This window comes from Dendrobates tinctorius, unplaced genomic scaffold, assembly GCF_039654945.1.
Source record: "Dendrobates tinctorius isolate UK_male_01 unplaced genomic scaffold, ASM3965494v1 ptg000272l, whole genome shotgun sequence".
In the NCBI taxonomy this organism is placed as follows: Eukaryota; Metazoa; Chordata; class Amphibia; order Anura; family Dendrobatidae; genus Dendrobates; species Dendrobates tinctorius.
Genome location: NW_027361939.1, coordinates 13,308,773 through 13,329,178, shown reverse-complemented (window position 1 = coordinate 13,329,178; position 20,406 = coordinate 13,308,773). Strand labels below are relative to the sequence as shown.

Sequence of the window (20,406 nt, the reverse complement as noted above, 5' to 3'; positions counted from 1 at the left end):
ATATAAATAAGAATAAAAAGGCTAGATGTCCTGTAGATATTTATGGTCACAAGCACCCTACATATAATAAATTAATAGCCTTTAGTGCCCTTCATGTGTCACTAAAAGCCTTTTTAAACCTTAAACATTTAACAAAAAATGGTGCAGGGTGCCCTTTATTTCTACTAACTAGCTGAGGACAAGCAGACAGCTGAGGGCTGATACTATTCTGGGAAGGGGCCACTATCCCCATGGATCTTTCCAGGTTATTAATAACAGCTACCAGCTGTTTGTGTAGCCTTTACTAGTTTTTTTTTTTTTTTTTTTTTTTATCGGCTTGCATGAGCCCGATTTAAACGTAGATGAGTAAAAGCTAGGCTGGGTTCACACGTAGCGGAACGCTCGCAGTAATTACCGCGAGAATTCCGGAATTCCATTCCACGGGAAAAATCGCATTTTAAATTCCCGCGGAAAAACTAGCATTTTGCAAGCGTAATTAGCTACAGATCACTTGGAGAACTGATTGACAGGTTGGTCACACTCGTCAAACAGTGTTTGACGAGTGTGACCAACTCTTTACTATTGAGGCCGCCTATGCGGCAACAATAGTAAAAGATAGGATGTAAAAAAATAAAAAAATTATTCTCACCTTCCGACATCCCGCGCAGCCTTCCCGCCTCTCTCCACGCTCCCAGTAGTCCTTTGCGCGAGTTACCGCGATGACGACCGTTCTCGCGGGATTGCGACGTCTCAGTCATTCGCGATGACGTCGCGCGAATGACTGCGAGACTTCGCGATCCCGTGAGAACGGACATCATCGCTCGCAAAGGATTACTGGGACCGGGAGCGTGGAGAGAGGCGGGAAAGCTGCGCGGGACATCGGAAGGTGAGAATAACAATATTTTTTATTTTATAATTCTATTTTTTACAGGGATATGGTACCCAAAGCCCGGAGGACAGTCTCCTCTCCTCCGGACCATGGGTACCATCCGCAAATGTTCTGCTTACTTTTCGCATGGTGTGCACAGCCACATGCGGAAAGCAGAACAATGCATTCCTATGGGTGCGGGATCGCCGCGATTCCGCAAAATTAACCCCTTCATGACCAAGCCTATTTTGACCTTAATGACCAGGCCATTTTTTGCAATTCTTTCAGTGTCCCTTTATGAGGTAATAACTCAGGAACGCTTCAACGGATCCTAGCGATTCTGAGATTGTTTTTTCGTGACATATTGGGCTTCATGTTAGTGGTAAATTTAGGTTGATAATTTTTGCGTTTATTTGTCAAAAAATCAGAAATTTGGTGAAAATTTAGAAAATTTTGCAATTTTCAAATTTTGAATTTTTATTCTGTTCAACCAGAGAGTTATGTGACACAATAGTTAATAAATAACATTTCCCATATGTCTACTTTACATCAGCACAATTTTGGAAACAAAATATTTTTTTGTTAGGAAGTTATAAGGGTTAAAAGTTGACCAGCGATTTCTCATTTTTACAATAAAATTTACAAAACCATTTTTTTTTAGGGACCACCTCACATTTGAAGTCACTTTGAGGGGTCTATATGGCAGAAAATACCCAAAAGTTACACCATTCTAAAAACTGCACCCCTCAAGCTACTCAAAACTACATTCAAGAAGATTATTAGCCCTTCAGGTGTTTCACAGGAACTAAAGCAATGTGGAAAGAAAAAATGGACATTTTAATTTTTCCAACAAAAATTTTATTTTAGCATCAATTTTTTCATTTTCACATGGGAAACAGGATAAAATGGATCCTAAAATTTGTTGGGCAATTTCTCCTGAGTACAACGATACCTCATATGTGGTCATAAACCACTGTTTGGGCGCACGGCAGGGCTCAGAAGGGAAGGAGCGCCATTTGACTTTTTGAATGGAAAATATGCTGGAATATTTAGCGGTTGCCATGTCGTGTTTGGAGAGCCCCTGTGTGCATAAACATTGGAGCTCCTCCACAAGTGACCCCATTTTGGAAACTAGACCCCCCAAGGAACTTATCTAGATGCATAGTGATCACTTTGAACCCCCAGGTACTTCACAAATTGATCTGTAAAAAAAAAAAACAAAAAAAAACACTTTTTTTTTCACAAAAATTTTCTTTTAGCCTCAGTTTTTTCATTTTCACATGGGCAACAGGATAAAATGGATCCTAAAATTTGTTGAGCAATTTCTCCTGAGTGCACAGATACCTCATATGTGGTCATAAACCACTGTTTGGGTGCACGGCATGGCCCGGAAGGCAAGGAGCACCATTTGACTTTTTGAATGGAAAATTAGCTCCAATCGTTATCGGACACCATGTCGCATTTGGAGAGCCCCTGTGCACCTAAACATTGGAGCTCCCCCACAAGTGACCCCATTTTGGAAACTAGACCCCCTAAGGAACTTATCTAGACGTGTAGGGAGCACTTTGAACCCCCAAGTGCTTCACAAAAGTTTATAACACAGAGCAGTGAAAATAAATTTTTTTTTCCTCAAATGATTTTTAGCACACTATTTTTAATTTTCACAAGGCTAACAGGAGAAATTGGACCACAAATCTTGTTGTCCAGTTTGTCCTGAGTACGCTGGTACCCCATATGTGGGGGGGAACCACTGTTTGGGCACACGGCAGGGCTCAGAAGGAAAGGAGCGCCATTTGAGTTTTTGAAATGCAAATTACTTCCAATCGTTAGCGGACACCATGTTGTGTTTGGAGAGCCCCTGTGTGCCTAAACATTGGAGCTCCCCCACAAAAGACCCCATTTTGGAAACTAGACCCCCTAAGGAACTTATCTAGATGTGTAGTGAGCACCTTGAACCCTCAAGTGCTACACAAAAGTTTATGACGCAGAGCCGTGAAAATAAAGAAAAATTTTCCCTCAAAAAATTATTTTTTAGTGCGCAATTTTTTATTTTCACAAGGGTACCAGGATAAATTAGACCCCAAAATTTGTTGTCCTGAGTACGCCGATACCCCATATGTGGGGGATGACCACTGTTTGGGTACACGTCGGGTCTCGGAAGGGAAGTAGTGACATTATGAAATGCTGACTTTGATGGAATGGTCTGCGGGCATCATGTTACATTTGCAGAACCCCTGATGTACCTAAACTGTGGAACCCCCCCACAAGTGACCCCATTTTGGAAACTAGACCCCCTAAGGAACTTATCTAGATGTGTGGTGAGCACCTTGAACCCCCAAGTGCTTCACAGAAGTTTATAACGCAGAGACGCGAAAATAAAAAATATTTTTTTTCCCTCAAAAAAAAAGATTTTTAGCCAGCAATTTTTTTTTTCACAAGGGTAGCAGGATAAATTGGACCCCAAAAGTTGTTGTACAGTTTGTCCTGAGTACGCTGGTGCCCCATATATGGGGGGGGAACTATTGTTTGGGCACACGTAAGGGCTCGGAATGGAAGTAGTGGCGTTTTGAAATGCAGACTTTGATGGAATGGTCTGCGGTCGTCATTACGTTTGCAGAGCCCCTGATGTGCCTAAACAATAGAAACCCCCCACAAGTGACCCCATTTTGGAAACTAGACCTCCCAAGTAACTTATCTAGATGCCTGGTGAGCACTTTGGACCCCCAAGTGCTTCACAGAAGTTTATAACGCAGAGACGTGAAAATTTAAAAAAAAAAATTTTTTTCACAAAAATATTTTTTTAGCCCCCAATTTTTTATTTTTCCAAGGGTACCAGGAGAAATTAGACCCCCAAAGTTGTTGTGCAATTTTTCCTGAGTACGCTGATACCCCATATGTTGGGGTAAACCACTGTTTGGGCACACGTCGGGGCTTGGAAGGGAGGAAGCACCGTTTAACTTTTTGAACGCAAAATTGGCTGGAATCAATGGTTGCACCATGTCGCGTTTGGTGACCCCCTGATGTGCCTAAACAGTGGAAACCCCTCAATTCTAACTCCAGCCCTAACCCCAAAACACCCCTAACCACAGCCCTAACCCCAACACATCCCTAACCATAACCCTAACCCCAACAGACCCCGAACCCTAATCACAAGCCTAACCCTAATCACAAGCCTAACCCTAATCACAAGCCTAACCCTAATCACAAGCCTAACCCTAATCACAAGCCTAACCCCAACCCTCTTTTCAACCCCAACCCTCTTTTCAACCCCAACCCTCTTTTCAACCCCAACCCTCTTTTCAACCCCAACCCTCTTTTCAACCCCAACCCTCTTTTCAACCCCAACCCTCTTTTCAACCCCAACCCTCTTTTCAACCCCAACCCTCTTTTCAACCCCAACCCTCTTTTCAACCCCAACCCTCTTTTCAACCCCAACCCTCTTTTCAACCCCAACCCTCTTTTCAACCCCAACCCTCTTTTCAACCCCAACCCTCTTTTCAACCCCAACCCTCTTTTCAACCCCAACCCTAATGGAAAAGTAAAAATAAAAATATTTTCTTTATTTTATTAGTTCTGCCTACCTATGGGGGTGATAATCGGGGGGTTTATTTACTTTTTCTTTCATTTTGATCACTGTGAGAGTGATCAAAATGAAAGAATGGAATCTGCAGCCGGCAGACTCGGGCGGGCGCACTGCGCATTCGCCCGCCATTTTCAAAGATGGCGGCGCCCATCATCCGGACCCGAGGGACACCGGGAGGGACTCAGGAGGTACCGGGGGGGATCGGAGGTTGGCGGGGAGCAGAGGGAATGGGAGGGGGGCAGATCGCCGCTGTCATTCAGTTGCGGGGGGCGATCGCCGGTGGGGGGGTGGAATCGGTGTCTCCAGCCATGTCCGATGCTATGGCTGGATTTTCATTGATGAAATATTACTATCGCTCTGATTGGCTGTTAAAAGTGAAACAGCCAATCAGAGCGATCGTAGCCACGTGGGGGCGAAGCCACGCCCCCTGTGGTGAATTACAAAGCCCCCTGTATCTGCGGGTCGGGTGACCTTTCAGTGACCCCGGTCACCCGACCCGCAGGGGGGCTTTGAAGTCATGACGCCACATAGGCGTCACTGGTCAGATTTGAACCAGGTTTCATGACGCCTATGTGGCGTCATTGGTCGTGAAGGGGTTAATGAGCATGCTGCGGTTTTTACCGCGAAGCGATTCCGCCGCAGTAAAAACCTCAGCATTAGCACAGCATTGCGGAATCCCATAGGAATGCATGGGATGCTTATTTTTTGCGGCAAAAATCGCACGGTTAAAACCGCTGCGGAAACGTGAAAAAACAGCCACGTGTGAACTCAGCCTTACACTGAGAATCAGTAAGTGAGCTCTTTCGGATTGTAACTTTTCCTCCTTTTGAGCTCCTCACAGCTGAGCTATAAAAGATGGCCGAACTCTGATCATAAGTCAGCTGAGAGGAGTTCAGAAAGAAAATAAGGCTAAGTGCACACTGGATCTGTGCATTTACGTTGCAGCATACATTGAGCGCTTTCCCCTGGCACATAGTGTAATGTACCTATTTGTCCTCTTCAGAAGAAGTCCAAAAGTCCATTTTTACAACCGTTTGTCAGTTTCTATACAGTAAAACAAACAGTGGCTATGTGCACACGGAATCTTTTTCCAGAGTCTTTTTTTTTTAGCGGAAACAGAGCCTCCAAGTTTTTGAGTTTAGCATTTTTTGAGGCAGATCAATTTCTGCTTCAAACTCCTCCAAAAACCCGGTGTCCATAAAACTAACGATGAAAGTCTGATCCTATGCACCGATTAAAATTCGTTCTTTTTTCCCCAAATGGAAGAAAAAAAAAAATCCAGACATCTAATTGAGGCATTACATTTGCCTACTTCACCAGCTTGTGAATGGGCGCAGAAGGTGATGGTCCGGATAGATTCATATTGAACTTGTATGGGCATTTTCTCTCTACATGCATGGACAGATGATATCACACCATGCACCACTGAGAATAGTAGCACTTCAATAATTAGGATTTGGCACCATCCCAAACCAACAAGCTCAGATGTGCTACTGCTTGTCTAGCTCACGTTAACATAAAAACAGGTCAAGATGTTCTTTGTAGCACTGCTGTAATGGCCTCAGTCAACTCCCCAAATGCGATAATAATGGATGATTAAGTAAGAAGTTTACCATACCACTAGTGGGAAGGGTTAACAAATGTTATGGCTGAAGGCTGCAGCACAGACCCAGGTACATTCTCTTGTCAAGAGTTTTGCAGGGCATCTTGTAAATTTTCCAAAAAAATGAGTAATAAAAAATATGAGTTCTGCAACTATGGCTGGTCCATAAGACACATGGAAGATAAAAAGCCAATTTCTTCATTCTGCCACCATGTTAGCTTACATACAAGGCTACTTAGACTACATTCATGGTGGATCTCTGGGCGAATTATTAACCATGGATGGGTGATCACTATGAGATTTGGTGGGGGTGCTGAGTGTCAGACCCCTACTGAACAGCTGGCGGCAGCCAAATGTCAGCAACCAGTGGATCCGCACTCAACAGCTTCGTTCAATGTGTAGTGACTGGGATCGGGTAGTGGACATCCGCGATTGTTCAGTAGAACAGGAATTGATCTGCAGCAACTGCGGCACGTTTAGTTTAGTGGTGCTATTACACTCCATTCAATGTTTACATCCGGCTGCCACCAGAGCAGATAACAGCTGAAGATTCCTGGGGTAAAAAAAAAAAAAAAAAAATATCGTAGCTTGCCAGAGTTTGATCAGCTATTCGGAGAGCTCTCAACCATGCAAGTCAGTAAGACAATGGAAATCATCAGACTGCACTCAGATAACATTTGAGTGCAGTCCCATTTCCATATTTGAGTCAATCTTCTCATCCGAGAAAATCGGTTTGCACTGTGATCACTCTGATCAGAATGTGATTTGAAAAATTGAGAGAATACACGCTTGCCTGCACCTGCCTGATCTGTGAGGGTATGGGACCCCCTCCATTCAATGCGATACTGATGCCTAACCTATGAACAGAACACAATGAGCTTAGGCTGGTTTCACATTAGCGTTTGTACGCAGCGTAGGCCTGCGTACTTCTTTCCTTAAGATCCGCATAGATCCACATGCGTCTTGCGTACCTATATTTAACATTGTGTATGCAGGGACATGCGTTGTATGCGGATACGTTCTCACATGCGTCGTTTTGACGCACAGAAACGCCAATGTGAAACCAGCCTTAGTCCAATGGACTCATGGATCAGTTAAAGGGAATCTGTCACCTCATTTTGGCAGTCAATGTAAATGATTTCGGTCCGGTCAGATGGGCGGTGAACTATGTCCCGGAACACAGCGAAATACTTCCTGGACAAAGTGCATGAGCACTAATGCTTTTCAGCTTTGCCCGCAGTTGGGCACTGAAACATGGCAAAAGTTAAAGAAAACTAGTTTTTAAAACGTTAAAAAAAAAATAAAATTGCTATCACCCCTTTCGCCCCATTCAAAATAAAACGGAAACAAAAAAAAAACAAAACATATCGCCGAGTTCAGAATCGCCCGATCAATAAAAAAAAAAAAAAAAAAAAAAAAAAGGATTAACCTGATCGCTAAACGGCGTAGCGGGGGGAAAAAAAAAAAACAAACGCCAGAATTACATTTTTTTTGGTCGCCGCGACATTGCATTAAAATGCAATAACGGGCGATCAAAAGAACATATCTGCACCAAAATTGTATCATTAAAAACTTCAGCTCGGCGTGCAAAAAAAAATAAGCCCTCACCCAACCCGAGATCGTGAAAAGTAGGAATTAATCCTATCGGTAATGGTGTTTCCAGGAGTCCATCACGACAGCACCACCAGGAGGTTGTCCTTCATATCTTTGATAAGAACACAAAAGAGGTTAAATAGCCACTCCCCACCACCACCCTTCAGTGATTTTTCCCATGTACCACACCAGCATGGATGCAACGCTATTTTATTGAACTTCCCCTCTACCCATGTTCATATCACAAAGACAGGAAATCCAAGGGAGGGTATATAAGGGGTGCTGTCATGATGGACTCCTGGAACCACCAATACCAGTAGGACTAATTCCTAATTTCCAGGATGTCCCTCCTTACAGCACCAAGAAAAATACCAAATAACTTATTAGGGCAGGATTACTGCCTGGAGGCCTTTCCTCCCAAAGGCCGTCTGTTTTGACAGAACATCCAGCTTATTGTGTCTGCAAAAGGTATTTAACGTAGGCTAGTTTCACACTAGAGTATGAAGGAGTTGCGGACTTCATTCGTGAAGCTCCGCCCACAGCTGCACCTCCTCCGGTCAACTCCGCCTTCGTACCCCATCTTTAGAATTAGGTACGCAGGCCTTGCCGATGTATGCGGATGCCTCCTCATGCGTTGTTTTGACGGTGCGGCGACCTGCGCCAAACGCAACATGTTGCATTTTAGTACAGTCGCTGCACCGTCAAAACTACGCATGTGGAGGCATCCGCATACATCGGCATGGCCTGCGTACCTAATGCTAAAGATGGGTACGCAGGCCGCACGCTGACGGAGTTGACCGGAGGTGCGGCCGTGAGCGTAGCTTCACGGAGGAAGTCTGCATCCCTCCACAGCTCTTCCATACACTAGTGTGAAACTAGCCTTAGACCAAGTTGCGGCTCTGCATATTTGGTCTATGGAGGCCCCAGAACTGTGCCCATGAAGCAGAGATTACTCTCAGCGAGTGAGTCTTGAGGCTTTCTGGCAGGGTCTTCCTGCCAGATAACAGCAAATTTTATCCATCTAGCTAAAGTAGCCTTGGACGCATTCTTCGCTTTGTTCTTTCCAGCCATCTGGACGAAGAGGTTAGAGTCCACTCTCCAGCTCTCTGTGATCTTTATGTAGTGGTGAACTATCCTCTTTACTTGTAACAAGTGAAGAGAGAGTTTTTTTCATTGGTGTAGTTTTGGCAAAAAGTTGGTAGCACAATTTCCCCATTCCTGTGGAAGTCTGAAACCACTTGGGAAGGAAGGTGGGATCCAGTCTTAAGACAATACAGTCCTCCTGAATCTTCAAGTATGGGTCTCTTATGGAGAGGGCCTGAATCTCACCAATACGCAACGTCAATGTTATCGCTACTAGGAAGAGGGCTTTGAAGGTCACCGACCTCAGGTGTGCCTGAACTAGAGGCTCGTATGTTTTTGGGCACAGCTCATTCAGAACCAAGTTGAGATCCCACGGGGGAACTGAGCTACAAATTGTGGGCCTAATACGCTGAGTAGCTTTAATGAATACCCAGGAATGATTAGCTATTGGAGAGTCAAAAAAAAAAAAAAAAAAAAAAAAAAAAGAACTCCGGGCTGAAATCTGCACTTTCAACGTACTAGGCCTTAAGCCTTTATCAAAGCCAGACTGAAGGAAGTCCAGAATCTGTGGAATATCTGGACCCTGAAAGGTGGATACTGGAACTGTACTTTGTGAGCAGAACTTTTTACCAGATCTTCAGATATATTGTTGAATTCACCGGTTTCCTGCTCTTTTTTACGGTAGCCATGACTAGTTCCAACCACCATTTTGACCTCAGGATCCAAGCCGACAGCTGTAACATCTCTGGGTTTTGATGAGATGAACTAGAGGGCCCTGAACTAAGAGTTCTGGTCTTGTTGGTAGAAGGATTGGGTCTTCCACAGCCATCCACTTTAATAGGGAGAACCAGCTTCTCTTGGGCTAGTACAGAACTATTAGGATTACAGATGCCTGGCTCTTTCTCAGGACCCTTGGTATTAGGGCAAGTGGTGGAAAGGCGTAAGCGAGTCTCATATTTCAGATATATGCTAAAGCAGGGTTCCCCAACTCCAGTCCTCAAGACCCACCAACAGATCATGTTTTCAGGATTTCCTTTGTATTGCACAGGTGAAGCAATTATTACCTGAGCAATACAAAAGGAAGTCCTGAAAACATGATCTCTGTTGGTGGGCCTTGAGGACTGGAGTTGGGGAACCCTGTGCTAAAGGGTCTATCCCTGTCGGGCTGTCTCCTAGATTTAAAGAAAACACATTTTTTGTATTTTTCCTTGATGCGAATAAGTATTTCCAGTGTCCCGCAGTGTTGGGTTAGTTGGAAAAAGACCTCCTGGTTTAGAGACCACTCTGAGTTGAACTTTTTCCCTACTCAGAAAGTCTGCCACCTGATTTTTTGAGCCTTTGATGTGTACTGCCGTAATTGATTTTTGCGGTCACCTCTGCCCAGAAAGACATTGCATCTGACAACTCCTGCAAGTGCCTCTGCCCTCCCTGTTGTAGAAGGAGGGCTACTGTTGAGTTGTCTGAGAAGATCCTGACGTGTTGATTTCTTAACTCTTCCTGATATCTCCTTAGTGCTTCCCAGACTGCTCTGAGCTCTCTGTGGTTGGAAGATCTGTTGTGTACTGATGCGGGCCAAGTAGCCTGGATGTAACTCCCTCCCATGGGAGCCCCTCCAGCCTTTGAGGCTTGCATCCGTAGTGATGTTCTCACACGGAGACGTCCTCCAGGGTCTTCCTTTCTCGAGGTTCCTTGCACTGGTCCACCATGACAGTGACCTCTTAAAGTTTTCAGATAGTCATATCTTGTTGTCCAATGACGAGTCTCTGCCGTCCCATGCCGCAAGGACCTCCTGCTGTAGGTTTCTTGAGTGGAATTGACTCCATTGAACACTGGGAATACAGACCCAGGATTCTCACGGCTTTCCATATGGAGATGTATTTCCGTTTCTGTATCGTCAGAATTTCTTCTGTGATTGTCTGCTGTTTGAGCAGCGGGAGATTAGAGTGTTCTTGTTTTGAATCCGGGAGAAATCCGAGAAACAACTTTCTCTTTGGCCTGAGATCTGATTTATCAGCCATCCCAGCTTCTCCAGGATTGACACCATTGTTAAGTATTCCTCCATCTGTTGTGGAGAGTCTGCTACCAGCAGCAGGTCATCTAAGTAGGGGAAAATAAGAATGTTTCTTTCTCTTAGGCTATGTGCACAGAGATTTTTGCATCTGCGGATTTTGTAGTGAAAACCGCAGATAAATCCGCAGGACTCAAGTCCTGCAGTTTTGCCCTGCGGTTTCACACCTCATAATGGATGAGGTGTGAAACTGCAGCGTTTCTGCACTAAAGAACTGACATGCTGCAGATTGTAAACCGCAGCAAAACCACACGGAAAAACGCAGCACGTGCACAGCGTTTTACAGTTTACCATTGAAAACAATGGTACTATACAATGCCCCTAAATCTGCTGCGGACCCGCAGCTGCAGAAACGCTGCGGATCCGCAGCAGAATCCGCACAGTGTGCACATACCCTTAGGCAGGCCATAACCTCAGCCATGAGCTTTGTGAAGATCCAAGGGGCAGACGAGAGACCAAAACGGCAGACATCTGAACTAAAAATGCTGTAGTCCACTCTGGTCCTTTATGCCGACCGGAGGTATTGCTGATGTGAGGCTTGGATAGGAACATGGTAAAAAGCACTTTTTAAATCTAGTGTGCTCATTACAGAGTCCCCCCTCTTTGTCAATGGTATAACGGATTTGAGAGACTCCATCTTGAGTTGTTTGTAGGCCACCCACCAGTTTAGTGGTTTGAGATTTATTATTGTCAGATATTCTACCTCTTTTTTTAATAGAAAAAAAGAAAAAAAAAAAAAAAAAGAAAGAAGAAGAGGGTTGCATAATGTCCCCGGAACTTCTGGAAATGAGAAACCTGAACGATGGCCCTGAACGTCTCTCAGGAGTCTTTGATGGACTGCTGGGGACTGAGTTTGGGTTAGGCAATATCTCCTGGGGGGGTGGGGGGAGGTAACTGGGTGAACTGTATTCTGTACCCCTGCGCCACTGTACTCAGAATCCATGGATTCTGGGAGATCTCTCGCAAGCCTTCCAGGAAGTATTGGAGTCTCCCCCCAACCCTTCTGGCATCTGTCTGCTGGGTCTTGGCCTCTGATCCTGAAAAGAACTTTTCCCTTTGCCGCCTTTGGGGTAACTCCACCTTCCAGATTTCCCCTCCCCTTATAGTCCTGCCTGGGGTGGGAGCAAGTCCTCTGAGAGGACAGTATCCCCTTTGGCTTTTCTATGGGAAAGCCTTTCTTTTTATCAGACACTTTCTCAAATAATTTGTCCAGTACAGGTCCGAAAACATGTAGGCCAGAGAAGGGTATTGAACAAATACCTTTGATTGGGCGTTTCCTGTCCATAACCTAAGCCACATTGGACAGTGCGGTTTCTTGCAGAAAAGCGGACCGATTCCGCTGAGGCGTCTGCCATAAAGTCGGTTGCCATTTTCAATAGGGGTAATGACCTCAGAATTTCCTCTCTGGGAGACTTGTTCTTGATCTGGTTTTCTAATTTGTCGACCCATGGACTCATCGACCTGGCCACTGAGGTAGCCGCAATATTCGCCTTCATGATGGCCGCCGATGGCTCCCAGGCTTTCTTGAGGAGGTCCTCCGATCTCTTGTCCATTGGGTCCTTCAGGCCGGACTGTTCCCCTACTCATGTGGACCGGGGCTGGCTCAAAGGGCTGAACGTCAGGACGGTTAGCACTCTCCATCTTTACCAAGTCAGGGGTGCTGTCAGTTGTCCGTCTTTAAATAGTCCGCCTTACCCGGCTTCAAGACATTTGATACATCATCCTTCCGAGTCCAGCTGCTGTTGATTATCTCCATCACCGATCTCCGACCGTACTGTGCACGCTCCCCCTGGAACGCACGCTGGCCACCATTATCTCAGAGATCAGAGCCATCAGAAGCCCAGCCCCCACCGGGTGCCAGGATTCTGATTCGCTCTGGCACCGTGCCGGAACTTCCAGAGATGAGGGGGCGAGACACCAGCCCAGACTATAGATCCTCCCCCGGAAGTAGTCACCAGCACACCGCCTGATGACACGGCCAGAAGTACCAGGCACGAGACACCGGCCATGTGCAGCAGCTGCCGCCCAGAGTCCCCCGGAAGGGATGCGGCAGAGGATGGGAGTAACCAGCTCAACCGGGCGCTGAGGGACCTCTCGGCGTCAGTGCCCTTGCAGAGTTCATCCACAGACCAATACTCTACTGCCCACAGCCCTCTAGAGGGATGCAGCTATTCCCAGGAGTCTGCAGCTCGACCATGACTGACACGAAATCGTCCGATACAGGTATCTTCGTACCTCTTTGATCCTCTGTTTCTGTCCCTGATAGGGACAGGAAAACCACTGAAGGGTGATGGTGGGGAGGGGCTATTTAACTTCTTCTGTGTTCCTGTCCCTATCAAGGATATGAAGAGAAACCTACTAGTGGTGCTGTCAGGAGGAACGTCCTGGAAAATGGAGACGTTACGGGTCTTGGAAAACGGCACAATTTTTTTTTTTTTAGTAAAGCTTGGAATTTTTTTTTTACCACTTAGATAAAGAACCTAGACATGTTTAGTGTCTATGAACTCGTAATTACCTGGAGAATCATAATGGCAGGTCAGTTTTAGCATTTAGTGAACCTAGCAAAAAAGATAAACAAAAAACAAGCGTGGGATTGCACCTTTTGCAATTTCACCGCACTTGAAATGTTTTTCCTGTTTTCTAGTACACCACATGGTAAAACCAATGGCGTCGTTCAAAAGTACAACTCATCCCGCAAAAAATAAGCCCTCACACGGCCATATTGACGGAAAAATAAAAAAGTTAATGCTCTGGGAAGAAGGGGAATGAAAAACGAAAATGCAAAACAAAAAAAACCAAAAACCTCCGGTCATGAAGGGGTTAAAACTTAACCTTTACTAGGTATATTAAAAAAATATGACCACCACCACAATTACAAAAACAAAAAAGGGACCCACGTATAGAAAAAAGTGAACTTTATCCAATGGACAGTGGGGTATATGGTACCTATAGTGTCTCAAGTGCTGAACTCAGCATAAGGCCAGAGTCACAATACCGTAGAATACGGGCGAGTGCTATGTGAGAAAACACTGCATAGCACTCGGCCCAGAGTTAATTATGGGGTAGTTCACATCACCGTTTATTTTCTCGGGCGTATTCACACGCGTGTAAATCTCAGCATGCTGCGATTGTCACCAAGATTCGCCAATGCAAGCCTATGGTCGCAAGAGAAAAAAAAAATAAAAAAATTATCGCACAGCACTTGGACCATGCAAGTGCTGTCCAATTTATATGCACTGGTGTCCTTTGAAAAGCCGGCAATTTAGCTTCCGCATACAGTAAAATCACAGACAGATTCGAATAGGATATATACACATAGAATACATAGATATATAGATGTCAGTGGCACACACACAGATAGATGGATAAATTGCACAGAAGCCCACGCCATTTTTTTTTTCCAAAAAATATACTTTAAATAAACACATGTACAGTAATTTGCACACACTGTACTAATGGTATTTGTCACTGACATCTACCTATTCTGGGCAGCACGGTGGCTCAGTGGTTAGCCAAGGACAACATCTGCAAGGAGTTTGTATGTTCTCCCCGTGTTTGTGTGGGTTTCCTCCGGGCACTCCGGTTTCCTCCCACACTCCAAAGACATACTGATAGGGAATTTAGATTGTGAGCCCCATCGGGGACAGTGATGAAAATGTGTGCAAACTGTAAAGCGCTGCGGAATATGTTAGCGCTATATAAAAATAAAGATTATTATTATTATTCTGTATGCAATCCATCTCTTCTATCCCGTCGACTCCTGCAGTGATTTTACAGTACACGGCAGATGAATGGCCGGCTTTTCTTCTATCTACTGTATCCCAGTCACTATGATTTTACTGTACGAGGCACATGAATTGCCGGCTTTTATAAAAAATATGTGTTTGTGTTTTGACGAATATTTCCTTTGAAAACGATGTGTAAATGACAGAGAATTGATCTATGTAAAATCACATTGCAATCAGATAGCAGTTGCACTGCATTCGGATGAAAATCAGATGCTAGGTGTGGAAAACCAGATCGTACTCACATGACTTTCGGCAGGGACACTCGGACCGATTTTTCATACATTTAGTGTAACTCCGGCCTAAAGGTTAACTTTTAACCCCTTACCTACAATTGACGTAATATTCCGTCCATGTGACCATGGACCTAATTACCATGGACGGAATATTACGTCATCGCGATCAGCGGCGCCCACGTGGTGAGCGCCGCTGATCGCGGCCGAGTGTCAGCTAATTATCATAGCTGACACCCGGCACAATGTGTCAGGGGCGGTCACGGACCGCCCCCGACACGTTAACCCCTTGCACACCGCGATCAAACGTGATCGCGGTGTACCGGGGGTTAAAGGGAAGCATCGGTAGGGAGGGGGCTGCCTCCGTGCTTCCCTGAGCCCCCCACGGCAGCGCAATGTGCAGCGCTGCTGCGGGGGGCTCCTTTCCTCCAGGCCCCCCGAATCCAAGATGGCAACGGGGGCCTGAGGAAGCTGGCTTCCTCAGTGCCTGCAAAGCGCAGGCATGAGGAAGTCTGCAGCAGTGCCTGTGACAGATCGCTGATCTGTCACAGTGATCTGTGATGTGACAGATCAGCGATCTGTCACAGGACAGTGATGTCCCACCTGGGACAAGGTAATAAAGAAAAAAAAAAAAAAAAAAAAAAAAGTGTTAAAAATAATTTAAAAAAAAAAAAAAAAAAAAAAAAAAAAAAAAAATCGCTAAATTAGTAAAAAAAAAAAAAAAAAAAAAAAAAAAATATATTCCCCAATAAATCCATTTTTTCAAAATAAAAAAACCCCAAAAACAATAAAAGTACACATATTTGGTATCGCCGCGTCCGTAATGACCTGCCCTATAAAACTGTCCCATTAGTTAACCCCTTTAGCGAACCCCTTAAAAAATAAAAATAAAAAACAAACCAAAAAATAATGATTTATCATCATACCACCGAACAAAAAGTGCAATAACGCGCGATCAAAAAGACGCATATAAATATCCATGGTACCGCTGAAAACGTCATCTTGTCCCACAAAAAACGAGCCGCCACACAGCATCATCAGCGAAAAAATAAAAAAGTTATAGCTCGCAGAATAAAGCGAAACAAAAATAATTATTTTTTATATAAAATTGTTTTCATTGCAAAAAACCGACAAAACATAAAAAAACGACCTAAATGAGGTATCGCTGTAACCGTACTGACCCGAAGAATAAAACCACTTTATCAATTTTACCACACGCGGAACTGTGTAAACGCACCCCCCCAAAAGAAATTCATGAAACGCTGGTTTTTGTTCATTCTGTGTCCCAAAAATCGAAATAAAAAGCGATCAAAAAATGTCACGTGCCCGAAAATGGTACCAATAAAAACGTCAACTCGTCCCGCAAAAAATAAGACCTCACATGACTCGGTGGGTCAAAATACGGAAAAATTATAGCTCTCAATATGTGGTGATGCAAAAACTATTTTTACAATAAAAAGCGTCTTTTAGCGTGCGACAGCCACCAAACATAAAAACCGCCATAAATCGTAAATCAAACCCCCCGTTATCACCCCCTTAGTTAGGGAAAAATAATAAAACTAAAAGAAAATGTATTTATTTCCATTTTCCCGCTAGGGTTAGGGCTAGGGTTAGGGCTAGGGTTAGGGGTGTGTTTAGGTTAGGGTTGGAATTATAATTGGGGGGTTTCCACTGTTTGGGCACATCAGGTGCTCTCCAAAGGCAACATGGCGTCTGATCTCAATTCCAGCCAATTCTGCGTTGAAAAAGTCAAATGGTGCTCCTTCCCTTCCAAGCTCTGCCATGCGCCCAAACAGTGTTTTACCCCCACATGTAGGGTATCAGCCTACTCAGGACAAATTACAAAACAACTTTTGGGGTCCAATTTCTCCTGTTACCCTTAGGAAAATAAAAAATTGGGGGCAAAAATAAAATTTTGCGGAAAAAAATGTTTTTTTTATTTTCACGCCCAGGCGTTATAAACTTCTGTGAAGCACTTGGGGGTTCAAAGTGCTCTCCACACATCTAGATAAGCTCCGTGGGGGGTCTAGTTTCCAAAATGGGGTCACTTGTGGGGAGTTTCAATAGTTTAGGTACATCAGGGGCTCTGCAAACGCACATGACACCCGCAGACCAATCCATCAAAGTCTGCATTCCAAAACGTCACTACTTCCCTTCCGAGCCCCGACGTGTGCCCATACAGTAGTTTTCTCCCACATATGGGGTATCAGCGTACTCAGGACAAATTGGACAACAACTTTTGGGGTCCAATTTCTCCTGTTACCCTTGGGAAAATAAAAAATTGGGGACTAATTGATCATGTTTGTGGAAAAAATACGATTTTTTTATTTTCATGCCTGGGCATTATAAACTTCTGTGAAGCCCTTGGGGGTTCAAAGTGCTCACCACACATCTAGATAAGTTCCTCAGGGGGTCTAGTTTCCAAAATGGGATCATTTGTGGGGGGTTTCCACTGTTTAGGTACATTAGGGGCTCTCCAAAGGCAACATGACACCCACAGACCATTCCATCAAAGTCTGCATTCCAAAACGTCACTACTTCCCTTCCGAGCCCCGACGTGTCCTCATACAGTAGTTATCTCCCACATATGGGGTATCAGCGTACTCAGGACAAATTGCACAATAACTTTTAGGGTCCTATTACCCTTGGAAAAATAAAAATTGGGGGTGAAAAGATCATTTTTGTGGAAAAAATATGATTTTTTAATTGTACCGCTGTACGTTATAAACTTCTGTGAAGCCCTTGTGGGTTCAAAGTTCTCACCACATATCTAGATAAGTTCCTTGGGGGGTCTAGTTTCCAAAATGGGGTCACTTGGGGGGTTTTCACTGTTTAGGTACATCAGGGGCTCTCCAAACGCGACATGGCGTCCGATCTGAATTCCAGCCAATTTTGCATTGAAAAAGTCAAACGGCGCTCCTTCCCTACTGAGGACTGCCATGCGCCGAAACAGTGGTTCCCCCCCACATATCAGGTATCAGCGTACTCAGGACAAATTGCACAATAACTTTTGCAGTCCAATTTCTCCTGTTACCCTTGGTAAAATAAAGAAAATTGAACCTGAAGTATTTTTTTTGTGAAAAAAAGTTAAATGTTCATTTTTTTTTTAATATTCAAAAAATTCCTGTGACGCACCTAAAGGGTTAATAAACTTCTTGAATGTGGTTTTAAGCATCTTAAGGGGTGCAGTTTTTAGAATGGTGTCACTTTTGGGTATTTTCTATCATATAGACCCCTCAAAGTGGCTTCAAATGTGAAGTGGTCCCTAAAAATAAAATGGTGTTGCAAAAATGAGAAATCGCTGGTCAATTTTTAACCCTTATAACTTCCTAACAAAAAAAAATTTTGGTTCCAAAATTGTGCTGATGTAAAGTAAGCATGTGGGAAATGTTATGCATTAAGTTTTTTGTGTGCCGTATCGCTGTGATTTAAGGGCATAAAAATTCAAAATTGCGAAAATTTCAAAATTTTCGCCAAATTTCCGTTTTTTTCACAAATAAACGCAAGTTATTTGAATGCAATTTTACCACTAACATGAAGTACAATATGTCACGAGAAAACAATGTCAGAATCACCGGGATCCATGGAAGCGTTCCAGAGTTATGACCTCATAAAGGTACAGTGGTCAGAATTGTAAAAATTGGCCCGGTAGTTAAGGTGCAAACCACCCTTGGTAGTGAAGGGGTTAAAGAATCCATTTTTGCTATATCAGATCAAAAAAAAAATCTTATCTACTCCAAAATAGGAAAAATAAAAACTTCAGCTCTGTGTGAAAAAATAAGCCCTCACCCATCCCCCCCAAAAATGGACACACTACGAGTCTCAGAAAATGTCCTTTTTTTTTTTCACCACCTAAATAGGGCTGTTCCAGCTTTTAATGTACCATATTTTTCAGACCATAAGACGCATTTTTCCCCCCAAACAATTTTGGGGGAAAATGGGGGTGCATCTTATGGTTGGGATGCACTCACCAGGAGACACATCCCAGGCTGATGCGCGGCAGTTTGGCAGATCGGAGGTGCGGGGGCTCTGCCGGATCTCAGCGCAGAGATCTCATTCTGCGCATGCGCCGCCTCCGGCGGCCATTTTCACAAAGATAAACTCATGAGATTCATTACAGAAATGGAAGTGCGGGGGGCTCCGGGATTTCCACAAATGCCGGCGGAGCCCCTGCACCACCAATCATCTGTAAAACCAGCCCGGAATGGATGTGCGGGGGCTCTGGGATTTCCACAAATGCCAGCGGTGCCCCCTTTACAACAGATCAGCTGCAAACTGCCACGCATCAGCCTGGGATGGATGTGTGGGGGCTTTCACAAAATCGAGGAGCCCCCGAACCACCTGCACCAGCCTGGGATGAGCCAGACCACCTAACACCTCCTGTGACCCCGCTCCTCCAGTGCTCCCTTATCACACCCTACCCCCAGGTAAGCTGAATAATTCAGACTGTAAGTCGGACCCTCATTTGACACACTATTTTTTTTGGCAAGCAAATATCCTGAATATTTTTTTCACCACCTCAATAATGCTTATGAAAATCCCATATCCACCACCTCCGAGCCCAACACTTGGCTCAGCCACCGACCCACCCTGCACGGTGTCCTGCCATGCGGCCACAGGCTCACATGAGACGCGACAGTCTGCAAATTACAAGCACAAGCCCCAGATGTCAATCAGACGGCCTCAAATCAATGTGAAGCCGTGTCTACAGAGCCCTGGTAAATTCATGCATACAATTATATATACACAGAAACTGACACACTATGCAAAAATGGATACACTAATACATATTGTACATACACTGCTGTATACACACTAACTGTATAACTATATACACATACACTAAAACATATACTGTATACACACACTAATTGTGTATATATATACACACACACACACACACTAAAACATACTGTATACACACACTAATTGTGTATATATATACACACACACTAAAACATATGTTGTATATACACACATTGACAGCGATACTATACAATAACTGGTCCACTGCTCACACAATATACACCCTGTAGAGACCCGTCTGTGCTGTACGCACACTGCTACAGACACAATCCACAACACCCGCACACTCACAGTGGACACAAGTGATGGCTTAGACAACACGTCTACTGTGCACATGAGAAGGGAGCGGGCCGCCGCAATCACCACGCACACACCGTGTACCGGGCAGTCTACTCCGCCGCCGGCAGGACGTGCACACGGTCAGACACACAGGCTGCAGGACGTACATAGACTGATCCTCTCACGGCCAGCTCTTCTCTTCTCATCTTTCTCCAGCCGCTGCTACTTCCTGTTCCTCCTCACTCAACGTTCTCATTGGTCAGTCCCTGAATTTCCTGCTTTGTGATTGGTTGCACTCAGTCAGTCCTTCCTTAGAAGCCGTAGCTGCTCGTTGACGCGCAGCTGCGAGGATCGAGCGCTAGATGGCGCGCACGCGCAACAGTGTAGAAAAGCGCGCGCTGTGGTCAGGTAATGGCCGTGGTGAAAAGATGGCGCTGTTACCTGAAGTGTTCAGCTCGAAGGCGGGCGAGGGGTCTGGACTAAGTTACGGGTTAAGGCTGCAGGGGGTCCTAGAGTGTAGAAAAGT

The 20,406-nt window shown here is 44.6% G+C and overlaps 1 protein-coding gene across 2 annotated transcripts in view; it reads right to left on the bottom strand.

The window, feature by feature from the left end:
* The window catches only part of LOC141070533 (WW domain-binding protein 1-like), a 38,204-nt gene extending 18,008 nt beyond the window's left edge, over positions 1–20,196 (bottom strand). The window contains exon 1 of one of the 2 annotated variants that reach the window (XM_073559542.1): positions 20,048–20,196. In XM_073559542.1, the coding sequence (XP_073415643.1) occupies positions 20,048–20,086 (39 nt within the window). In that variant the 5' untranslated portion in view covers positions 20,087–20,196. The other variant, XM_073559541.1, reaches the window with a different exon arrangement.
* Between the last annotated feature and the right edge of the window lie 210 nt (positions 20,197–20,406).